Source organism: Limulus polyphemus, unplaced genomic scaffold (assembly GCF_000517525.1).
Source record: "Limulus polyphemus unplaced genomic scaffold, Limulus_polyphemus-2.1.2 Scaffold467, whole genome shotgun sequence".
In the NCBI taxonomy this organism is placed as follows: Eukaryota; Metazoa; Arthropoda; class Merostomata; order Xiphosura; family Limulidae; genus Limulus; species Limulus polyphemus.
The window spans coordinates 372,335-384,895 of record NW_013666077.1 but is presented as its reverse complement, the minus strand read 5'-3'; the positions used below and the strand labels follow the sequence as shown (position 1 = coordinate 384,895).

General features: G+C 29.4%; 1 protein-coding gene across 4 annotated transcripts in view; it reads left to right on the top strand.

The window, feature by feature from the left end:
• LOC106458462 (probable assembly chaperone of rpl4) overlaps nt 1-12,561 on the top strand; it is a 31,018-nt gene that overhangs the window by 6,398 nt on the left and 12,059 nt on the right. For 3 of the 4 annotated variants that reach the window (XM_022384685.1, XM_022384684.1, XM_022384683.1), the window contains exons 2-8: nt 874-1,020; nt 1,321-1,509; nt 2,793-2,872; nt 5,327-5,450; nt 6,261-6,362; nt 8,894-8,962; nt 11,639-11,779. In XM_022384685.1, the coding sequence (XP_022240393.1) occupies nt 940-1,020; nt 1,321-1,509; nt 2,793-2,872; nt 5,327-5,450; nt 6,261-6,362; nt 8,894-8,962; nt 11,639-11,779 (786 nt within the window). In that variant the 5' untranslated portion in view covers nt 874-939. The remainder of the gene's footprint in view (nt 1-873; nt 1,021-1,320; nt 1,510-2,792; nt 2,873-5,326; nt 5,451-6,260; nt 6,363-8,893; nt 8,963-11,638; nt 11,780-12,561) is intronic. The other variant, XM_022384686.1, reaches the window with a different exon arrangement.

Below are 12,561 nucleotides of genomic sequence, written 5' to 3'. Positions count from 1 at the left end.
GATAATCTGCCAAATTTTGTTAACATTTGTTTACTAATTTAAAAGTTATAGTATGAAAACTATAATAAGTGCAAAGTGTATACAAAGTCAGTTCCCAGGGACTGAGCCCGTGCTGAAAGAGTTAATGTGAATGATTGATCTGTTGGTAACCATATAATGATGCCTAGCTAAGAAAAAATAGTGAATGTTTTCAAAGCCCATGCTCTGCAAGTTTCTTTGTGAAAATACCGACATTATAAAATATATAAGTATTTTGCATGAGCTTGCCATAAATCAAAAAGTGAGAGCTTCATGTGATGAATCAGATACACAAAACTAGAAGAAACGATTTCTTGAATTTTATTTAAAGAAAAAAAATGAAACTCGGCATAAATTTACATTTAAGTTTGTTATAAAATATAAATAATAATGGTTCTTGCAATGTATTAAGTCTACTATGGCCAAACTTGTTGCCTTTTAGGACAACATGTCATAAAAACATCACCCAAGTCTTAAATGCATCATTATTAACTGGCCTTATAGATTTCCAAGTAAAAACAAATACATAGTAGAATATCAACTAGTTTCAGACTCAGAATTCGACAATCTAATCTGAAATGCATTTGGATACTGATGTTAATGATAGATAAGTATATGGTAAATTTCCAGAATATGTTTTGAAATACTTTTTATATCCAAGTAGCATCACCAGTATGTAATTGTATTTGTGTAAAATTAACTGAAATTTTCATTCTGTGCATTGTATTTTTATTTTACTTTATTCATTATTGTTAATTATAATGAATATTTTCAAATTAAACAAGAAAGTGTATTACTGACAGTTTAATCTGGTCTCATTAATAATTTTTTTATATTTTATTATTATTATTTTAGGCAGATTCCAGCATTAGCTCTTTTGAATATGAACTGGCAAAAAAATTTTGTGAGAGAGCCTTGGAAATGGATTCAGAAAATGTGCAAGCCTTAGAAACTTTGTCTGGGGTTTTGTTAGAGTTAGGTGATTTGGAAGGAGGTCATAATGTATCCTTTAATGCTTGTTTGGCAGCAGATTGTACATCAGACACTTAAATTTCTTTTTGAGCATATAAAGTGTTGTAGTATATCTGTACTTGTTTGTAGAATGAAACTTTTAAATTTTTTCATGAGTGTACAAGGGTTTACAGCCTATTCTTGTGTTCATTCTATGTGAAGGTATATAGCACATGAATACATCAGACCTGTAGTGTTACTATAATTACAGACAAAATATTAAGATTTTGTTTTTTGTGACACAAATTACTAGTTTTAGAAAATTATTAATTTCTTTAACTGTAAAAACAGGCATTGTTGAAGTCTGTAGAGCTTTCTCCAGACCAGGGTCATACAAAATACCTTTCTCTTGGGCAGTTGAGTGAGGGGCTGCAAGCATTGGACTATTATCAACGAGGGATTGATTTGCTTAGTAAGGCTGTTGAAAGATTGTCTGAAGATCAAGAATTGGACCACGAAGCAGTTGCAAAGATGGACCAGGTTTGATATTTAAAAACAACAGTTTTAATGTTTTTAAAGTTTATTTTTTAAAAAAAAGTTTTCTTTGAAAATGTATGTGGTGTGTTAATGTTAACTTCCAATCAGAATGATCTACCTACTTAAAGCAAAACTAAAAAATAAACCAGGTAATGAGTGTATCTAATTAAATATACTTTTACATTCTTAATTATAAAGATCAGAATGTATTGTTTCATCAGTGGGTAACCTTGCTGTCAACAAGTAAAATGTTAATTATTTCTTATGATAAATCTAGATATATAAAAGATATAAATATTTCTTTATGTAGTTTTTGTTAAAATAAACAAAGGATATTTCTAATAATAAAAGTGTTCAAAAAACATGCATTTACAAATACAATTTCTTATTAGTGATGTATGTTCAGAATTATATTAGTAGTAAACATTCTTTCAGTATTATAGTTATATTTCTACAATTGTTTGTGGTTGCAACTTTTTTTACACATTAAGATTATTTCTCAAAGTCTAAGACTTATCCTGGAGTAAAACTGCAGTGAAGACAACTTATTATGAATAACGGTCATATGCAGACCATGTTTATGCCGAGCCTGGTATTTTTCATGATTTTCTTTTCCTTTCTTTAGAGTTTTGAATTCTATTGTAAAACCAACAACAAATGTTTATGTATTGGATATCTTGGTGATCTTTCAAAGTTTTGTTTACTGTCTTAATTTAGTGTTACTGTACTTGCTACTGCAGACGATTGTCTTGCTTTAAGAGTGTTATGTTTACTTGTTACTGTAAATAAGATGTGCTGTTCTTAGTTCATAAACTTTTGCCCTGTCATTTTTATTAATTCTATATATTGAGAAAACAAATTCATTTATCTATAACAAAAGTAAGTATTTGTATCAAAAAGTGAGAGGTAATCCAATATCCTAACATCTTGATATTATGTTTATTTGTGTATGATAACGTTACATAATTCATTATCAGTTGTCTCTTTTCAAGGCTTGTAAATGTAAACGTACAAATATTTTTAAGCAAGAGGTTTCTAGTATCTTTATGCAAGTAGTCGTACAAACTTGAAGATTTTAGCCACAATGAAATTGAATTAATTGATATTATTTGGTTGATTTAAGTATCCTTTTGAGGTAGTATATTTGTTCTAGCAGTTATGTACAAAATATATCCCTCCCTCATAAACTGAACAGCATATTTTCCTTATTTTTGTCCACTCAGTATGAGAAAACTTCAAAGTTGCTATAAATAACACTGATATAAATTTGTATATGTACATTTCAGAGTAATGAATCTATTACATTGAAAAGAGAGCTGTCGAATGCCTGTTGTGCAATGGCAGAAATCTACATGACAGACTGCTGGTAAGTATTTGTCGTATACATTACAGACTTCACCCACTGTTCTAATGTGGAAGTGGGGTTAATCTCAACTAAATGCAAAATTGTTAACTAGTGGATAAGAAGAAATCGCATGTGTGTTTCTTTAATCTTTTTTCTATTTTGTATAAATTCTGTGTGAGTGCTATTGTGCCACATTTCTTATCGTATACTCTGTAAACTTAATTCAATCTTATTTCATGATATCTAATCTCCTTGGGTGTGTGTATATAATTGTTGTTTCTTCTCCTGCAGTTTAGGGGAATTCAATACATGTATATGAAATTCTAGATCTTTTTTCAGTTTATACACCTAGGGATGAATAATTGAAACGTTTTAAAAGCTATTCCTGATATGGCAACTCTTACCTATAAATGTTTATGCTAGGTAAAATTAACTATGAAATGTTTTGGTCACTGGTTAACTTGTTAACTTTTTTTTGCTATGTAAGTTGTGTAAATTTGCTTATGTAAGATATGTATACTGGATGGGGCGAAAGTAACTTTACAATTATTTCATTTGGAGCACAGTTTCTAACATCTTACTCTGAAACAACTAACAATTATATTAGTTTCAATTGTCTTCATAATATTTCCTTTGGTACCAATAGTTTAGTAACATCTGTAACAATTGTATTGTAACTTTTTCCCCACCCTGTGTATTAGTCAATTTGACTGCCATAATAAACAAACATATCAACAGTATATAATGACTATTATATTTTCCACTTAATGGTGCTATTGCCAACATTTAACTATTGCCCACAGAGAAAAATTTTCAAGCTATTAACACAAAGAACAGTAATTGTGTCATTACATGAACTGATTTGTTAACGGTGTCTGCTGTTTGTTGTAGACTTTTGATTTGGGCGAAGAATTTATGCTTAAAACTTGAGTATTTGTGTGTTTGTTTTGCCCATTAAGTGTTGTTATGCTTTCTTTCTCAATAAGATAAAGGTGATTACATGTTAAAATGTTCTATAGCCATAGTGAGTAAAAACTTGATTACAAAAATTACACCATACATTTATTAGAGATGTCATAGAAGTTCTTTATATGTAAGAACTATCTTCTTGACTTTTCACTTTCAAAAAAACAATACTTGGCACTTCAACTAAACCTGTCAGATTTGTCACTTTTTTCTATTTTACTAGAATAAAAGAAATAATTACAAGTTTAACTCATTTCTACAAACAAAACTTAGATTTGATGGTTTACTTTTAAGAAAGTTAATACAAATGTGTGTTTTTCATAAGTATTTAAGGGTTACTTTGTGTTGTCGGTAAGAGAGCAATAGATGAGTTAGCATTAGGTTCTTGCTACCACAAAATCATAAATTCATTTTATGGAAATATTCAGTGGTTATAAGTAGGATCATTATTTTTTGTCAAAATCATCTTAACATTAATATTTTTAGGTAAATTTAGCATCTGCACCTTTTGTAGTTTTTGGTAATTAAAAAGTCATCTCTGATATAATTAAAACTTAAAGTTATGAAATTAATATCTCTAAACTAACCCAACAATACCAGAGTTAAAAGTTTTTAATTTACATAAAGAGTGATACCACGGAACTAGTTCTCTGTGTACAAATGTCGATAACTTTCCATTAACCACTATAATTCATAGAATTAATGGTGCTACTAAAAACACAAACATCCCCAAATTTTATATATCGGAATGTTTATGTGCTTTCTACAGATTTGTTTAAGGATGATTTGTATTAGTTATCCATATCTTATTTTACCAACAATATCATGAACTATTGATCGGCAATAATCTCTGAAGCTAACAACAAAGCAGAAAATAAAAGACAGACAAAAAGAACTAAAGTACAAACTACATTGTGGGAAGGGTGAAATTACCTCGATAAGAGAGGTACTTGAAGAATTAGGACACACACACACCAATAGATACACCCTTTATCATAATTAACTTCTTAGTAAATACCTTTAGAATTGAGAGTAACATGATTTCACAATTTTCATGTATTATGTAAGACATTCATACATATTACAAAGACTTGATTTAAGTAGTTTTTATTTTACTATTATCCCATAAAAAAATTTAAATTTAGAGATATATTATTTGGATAAGTTATAATTAGGATACATGTGTAGTTATTAATTTTCAGATAAATGACAAAACCTAGTTATACTAGAAAATAACGTCAAAAAGAAAATAGCATTTCTGACGGTGCCGATCTAAGATTGTTTTAGGTCTGAGCCATCTTATTTCATAATTGAATCATGCTTTCATTATTTTTTACTTATGTAATGAAGCACATCAGAAAGATATGAATATTATATAATTAACATTTAATATCATTCTGGAGTAATATTCACCTTTATGCTAAGTTCGAAAGATGGTATACTCTAGAAACGGAATTGGAAATACCATGAAAAGTTAAAAATTATTGATCAGAAATTGTGTTCCACTAGCTTTGAGGAAGATGCAGAGAATAAATGTCAAACTTTGATTCAGAAAGGAATTCTGGCTGATCCAAAGAATCCTGAAGCTCTTCAGTGTATGTCTAACTTCCTTTTAGTCAAGGAGGAAATAGAGGTACCATATATGTATGCACTTAAGAAATCAATCCAGTTTATCAGGTTTAAAACTTAGCTTTTTTTGATAACCAATTAATTCATTTGAAATTTTCAAATGTTATTTGTTCCAGTATTTTTCCTATTACCTTATGAAAATTATTAAAGTAATGATATTCTTACTTAGTGTACAATATTTAAAAAGTAATAAAACTAGTCATAGTTCAAAATTATTAAGATGAAATTTCTTTAATCTACTTTTCATAAATTAAATATATATTAAAAGAGAATATTTTAACCTTCTAGAAGAGTACTAAAAGAAAACAAATAAGAAAATGTAAACAAAATGATTAGGTTTTTGCAAACAAACATATGAAACTACCAAAATAGTAATTGATGTAGATGTCTGAAGATATTTTTGGAGTTGGAACCTGAAACTCATTTGAAATAGATAACTAATTCTAATGAAGTTATATTTTTTTAAAGTTGTGTAGATAATAGAACTTTATCTTCAGTAGTTAAATTTATAGTACAGTTTCAAGGATTTAAGTCAAGTTTGAAAATTGTTGTTGTATTATACGTTACTTTGTACTATTTCTCCTACAGTGTTATGTAAATTTAAGATTTATAAACAACATGTTTAAGGTAACTTTTGACGAATAAGTAGCAGTTTCTTTGGTTTTCTAAAATCTTCAAAATGAATTTCATTTTATCTGATTTGATGTGTCATTGTTAGAACCTGGTGAAATATTGTTGTGTTCCCAAAAATCGTGCCTTTTAAATCTGTAAAACTCATTGAATATATCATTGTTTTATTTCTGAAAACCAATAGGAAGCCAAAGCTAAAATGCAAGAAAGTCTCTCTTTGTGGTTACCCAAATACCAAGCAGTTAGAGAAGGAAGATTAGATTCTTCTGACTTTGACCCAGTTGAGGTGAGACGCTTTTTCTTTGTAGTGATGATGTAACTGTTATAACAAAGAACAAATGTGTCACAAGTTAAATTGTGACACTGTTAGCAGTTTAAGGAAGAATTGTTGCAATACACGTTTATATGAAAAGGTCATAGCAGTAACATTTACACACTGCCTTAATACAAGGAGTATTTGGAAAGAGACCCTTTCTTTCATATATCTAAGTTATGCATCCCCTGTTAGTGATATCATATACTATGTGTTTCCAAAGTAAATGACAGAAAATGCAATTACAAGTGGCCACTGCAAGTAACATTGGTTTGTAAGAGTGTACTTTATGAGAATGTTGCATATACCAATGGTTAAAATTGTGTACAATGGTGATTTTTTTTTTCTTAATCATAAGTGTGTTAAGAAGCTTAGGCTTACCAAATATGCATCAGAAGTGAACTGAAAACAGAATGGCTACAGGCAGTACTAACATATGATAAGACTATAAGAGTAGATAAGATGATTAAAAAAAATCTTACAAGTATTGCTCATATTGTTAATTAAGAAAATACAGTTTTTCAAATAATTAACTCTATCCACATGGGTCAAAGGCCATGTTCTCACATTTGTTGACTCAGAATCAAAATTTTATTGAACTACTATTTTATGAATTCATATTAAATATTTTAAAAAATCACCTAAATATTGATTTTTATGTGTCACATGGTATGTTGAATGCAACGTTAGTTCAAATTAGATGTTTGTGATGTCCAACTACAAAGTCTATAGTTCCTTACAAATTAGGAACTCAAGTTACTGATAATAACAAGCTAGAATATCAAGTAAGAAACCTTCTATCTTTTGTATTTGATTAGATATTGCTGCATTTACTTATTCAGTTATTGGAAAGACATGCTTATGTACACTTCTGTATACTATGTGTGAATAACCAATCCAAAGCTCTGAATGTCCACTGAGTGGCCTTCTCTGCATAATTGAATTATTCAGGTGCCTTTTAAAGCTTAAATTCAAAACTGTAAGGTGAAACTTTAGTGACCTCAAAATTTCATATTGTTTTTAGACCCAAATACAGTGTAGTTACTGAGTTTGATAAATTATAGTGGAATTCTATGGTGTTGATATAGTAATTTATGATTTTTGGTTATTTCAAAATGTATATGTATATATAACTTTAAAAAATATATTTAGTTTCACATCCTCCACGTGTGAATTTTGAAAAGGCAACCTACAACAAGCAGCAAATGAGTACAAAGATCATAACTAGAAGATATAATTGTTTGCTACACTTATTTATTTACTGTTCTCTGTTTTAAGTAAAATAAGTTTAAGAACTTATTTGTAAATAGTAATAATGTATATCCATATATAAAGTATTATAACTGAAATGTGACTGTATTTTAAAAAATACTCATCCACTAAAACACAGCCAAGACAGGTCACTTTTATATTATTGGATATGGTAACATGAGTGCACGTGCGCCGTGTCATTTCAACTTCTGTAATGTTAGTCAGGCATGGCTGAAAGGTCAATATAATAAAAATAATAAATTTATTTATATAAATGTATAATGTTATGAGATTTAAGCTATTTAGACTAAATATTTGTGTTTTTATATTATAATTTGTAGCCATTCTAGAACAAAAAAACATAATTTATATTTGTTTCATAATTTTTTATGGTGGTTACGAGATTGGTCAAATCTACCAAACCCGTACAGAGATTTGATAATGAAAATAACAGATAAAATATAAAGTTTTTTTTTAAAATGATTGATAATTATCTGGAGGTTATAAAGATTTTGCATGTAAAATTTGAAAATTGTCTGATATATAAAATATTTTTAATCGTAAAAACAAAACTACTTTGCATTTTGGATAATCAACATGCGAAAAAAAAGGCATGAGAAAAACATTACTTAAAAAAATCTTAAAACTTAATCAAATCTGATATTTTGTGTATGAAAACCTTGTAATGTTTACTGATAATCTGCCAGATTTTGTGAACATACGCTTACTAATTTAACAGTTATAACATGAAAACTATAACAAGCACAAAATGGTCATGAGGTCGGTCCCAGGAACTGAGTTTGTGCTGAAAGAGCTAAAGTAGTTTGGGATTTGGTCTACTAGCATTGATATTGATATACAGTATTGTAAATTGTTGGAAATCTATTTCTCTATATACGTATAAGTCAAGTTTTGTTCTAGAAATAATGATGATAAGTCATTGGAAACTTTCAATTATTGAGTAATAAAAGGTGTGAACAAACGCTTAAAGATAACTCAACATTTTGGTGTCTTACAGAGAAAACTGGTCTTTTAGTTAACATTTACATACCATACCATGAAACTATTTTCCCCGAAAATTAGACAAGTAGTTCTATTTTAAATGTATTGATTTTTTTTCATGATATCCCAGAAAAAGTATCAAGAAATTTCTTTCCTCATAAGACTTTTTAGTTAGACTGCTGTTTAATTTGGTTAAGGTATGTCAGACACTTTGTCTGTTTTTATAGAAATGTTTTTCTTTTTTCTTTTAGGTTTGCCCTCTCAGCTATGATGCCAGAATTAACACTAGCAAACTTCTCATTGAGTTAGAATTATATGATGTAAGTGTCTTCAAATATTCAGTTGTCCTACTTTTAACCCTATCATGACTTGTGAGCACCTTTCAAGTGTCGAGTGCACACCTGCATATGAAATTTCAAAATTTATAATACTTAATATTTATTTTATTGTAATTTGCAAAGAAAAATTAAATGTTGAAAACTACATTTCTGTGTAATTCTGAGGAGGAGTATTATAGGCTTCATTTCCACTCTTTTATGATATAACAGCATGTATGTAGTCTAACAATTACTAATGAACCCCAGCTTTGAAAATACCTGTAGATAACATTTAAATATGATTGGATGGAACAGATTAATGATAGAACATTCAATTATGGTTTCATGGGAAAGTGACTAGATGGAGCTTCTCTAGGGATGAACAAATCTGATGTTAGAAGACTTGGAAACTAGTCGGAGATCTGAGAATTTGTTTGTAGTTCCTTTAAATGAGCTTTTCATTCCTAAAAATATTTTCATATTAAATTATGCATTTGAAGGCTATGGAAATTTTCTGTGATACAATATTAGGTAAGCTTAGCTTTAGCGTGTATAGTAGGTGATGGCAAAATATTCTGATTGCTAAAATCCTTATTTATTCAATATTGTTATTAGGTTTATCATATTCAGGCAATGTAAATATGTAAATGACTTACTTTTTATTGAAAAGAAACTATTTGTTAGATATAAATTGATCTTGACAAAAAATATTATTGGAAAAGTTATTGTAACCTAACAAAGGTAATGGTGATGTCATATGAAAGGTCAGTTTGTAAGTCACTGATAACTCTTTATCAGTTTTCATTGTTTTTATGGTTTACAGCCAAAAGTAGTGACTACTGGTATTGGCAAAATAAAATATCAAAAGAGATATCTTAATATCAGTCAATTTTGAACTGACTAGATATATAAAATGGTACTTAATGATCAACAACTAAAAAATTATCCAAAGACTGAAGGAAGTATCTTTAGCTAATGTTTTTTCAGGTGTCTTACAACAAAATTCTGGAAATTTTATAACCTAGAAAATTACAGAAATACTAAGTCAAGGTTTTAAATTATAAGTTAGATACTATTTAGTAAGTTTATACTAAGTTTCATCATCAGGTACCCAATACTGTAGGTCAAAACTTTGTAATTACTAAAATCAGAATTTACCTCTGTAAAAGTTACTAGTACTGTATTCTGAATTACTCAGTTTAACAGGTTCCTTACTAAACATGAATTTCATAAAATTTGGTTTGGATTTCCTCATTCAGAAGAGAAAAATCAACAGGAGTCGGGGGTCCCCTTCCCCCAAACCACACACACACACCAGTGCTACAAATAATTTGTGTGTGTGTGTAAGGAATAATCACTCCCAGAATTCTGTCAGTGGGAGAAACATTAAATCTTATACAAAATGCAGCAGTAACGTTTTGTGATTTAACTCATTATCAATTATTACTTCAGTAGGTGAAAATTAGTGCAGGATTAATTTAACAAATTAAATCACCAGGTGTAGTCATAATAAACACAAATAATGAGATTACAACATTTTCTTTTATTTGTTTACACAAAACTGGATCATTCACGAGTTCACCAACAGAATCTTCTGGCAGTTAGAGAGCACTTATTTTTTACTGTGTAAACTGTACAGCTCTTGTGCATAACTGCAGAAAAGTACTTAGGTACCTGATGATGACAAAACCTTGTCAAAACGTTGTGCATTTGCTGTTATGTTAAACTTATATTAAAGTTTTTCTTCATTACCCATTCAAGCCGTCTCCAACCATTATTAGTCTCAAAGTGGGTTCCTCGTCATCAAATTTGAATAAAGTGTGTGGTCATATCAACCAAATGCATTGGGGATATTTCATCTATCAGACAAGATCCAGACACCAATATCAAACTTGCCAGCAACTAAGTAAAATCAGTTAATGGTTAGGATTTGAGTTCTTGAACCCATAGTGTCTCAACTCCTACCACTTTTCACTGTGTACAGCCAGTTGTGGGAAGGCAGTTATTCGTAATATTTAGATACAACCTTAAAGTAGAAATAAACCACTCTAAGTTTCTAAAATGTAAAACTCCAACCTCCACTCCTTCTATGAGATGTATAAAAAGGCAAAAATATTTTCATAGTAGAAATAGACCACCCTATGTTTCTACAAGACTCCCAACCTCCACCCTTTTATATAATAATTACAAAATGATGTTAAATTATCTTGTTTCCAAAATAAAAATAAGTTTCAGTATAAGAGTTTGTGCTCCTGAATATATATTTACAGCATTTGATGTTGAATATATTTAAAAAGAATTTTAATAGAATGTATTGATATTTCATTCTAGTAAGTGATTACAAGGAATAGATTAAGTTTCCATTGTTTTTTGTTTTGTTTATCATAATGCCATTTGAAGTAACAAAGTTGAAACACCAACTTAGAGTTTCTTAGGTCAAGTTAAACTTTCTTTTATGCAACTTGCAGCTATTCAATTTGCCATATTGTGTAGATTTCAAGTGGCACAAAGCAAATTTATAAAGAGTTGCTTACTTTAAAATTAAATAAATCAATTAAGCCCCAGTTCACAGAACAACAGACTAGTCAGATTACTCAGTTTAAACTTTCATTAAAAATAAGTACTCTGGTTTATACAATTTTTTATAACATACAGAATTTGCTCTTAACATTATTGCAGGAAGCAGGTGAGGTTCTGGAAGGACTTGTTGAAGAGGATGATGAAGTTATTGATACCTGGTATCTTCTTGGCTGGATGAATTACCTTCGAGGTCAAGACTACTGGGGAAATTCCAGATTTTACTTAAATAACACAAAAAAGGTTTGTTAACTTGTACTTTTATAGGATTCCTGTGCATCATTAAGTTCAAAAATGTGTTCTTAATGCCCTTAAAAGTCATTAAAATTAATATGTTGTCATTAATAGTCATTAATCTGAAAAAAATCAGTCTAAGAAAATGAAAACCTCAGTCAAACAGCTAGTAGTATTTCTATCTAATATTTAATACTAATGCTCCTACTTTCAAAAACATTGTTTCTTCAATTAAGTAATGCACCAAAGAACACAGAATAATAACATGGAAAAAACAGGCAGTGTCTTATAACTCACAAAAGCCATTAAGAATTCAACTAAGCTGCTCGCTGTGTTTCTCACGGAAAATTAGCCTCGAAAAGAAGTTCGTTGTCAATTATTTGTACAGAACATAACTTCATATATACATGATTTCGTAGCTAATTTCCTTGGCTTTCTGTTAGTTATAAATACACTATAATTAAATGTCGGAGAAATCTATTAGCAAATTGTTACTTCTCGGAGGGGTAGTAAAATGAATTGGAGAAGAGGCGATGACTAAAGAACAGATGTCACAGTTCTCGCACTAGGGGAGATTGAGCTTGATACGGCTGTATTGAGTGCATGCGGGTGATGTCAAGAAACTATTAACCCTTTCACAATGGGTGGGTGTAACTGCACATGTCAAAGTCTTTTATCAACTTATTTTCAAAACTTTACCAAGTAACTTTATTATTACTATATATCAATGAAATTGGCATCAAAACTTTGCTTATATTTCAGATTTTAATATTATTTATGTTTTAATTTCT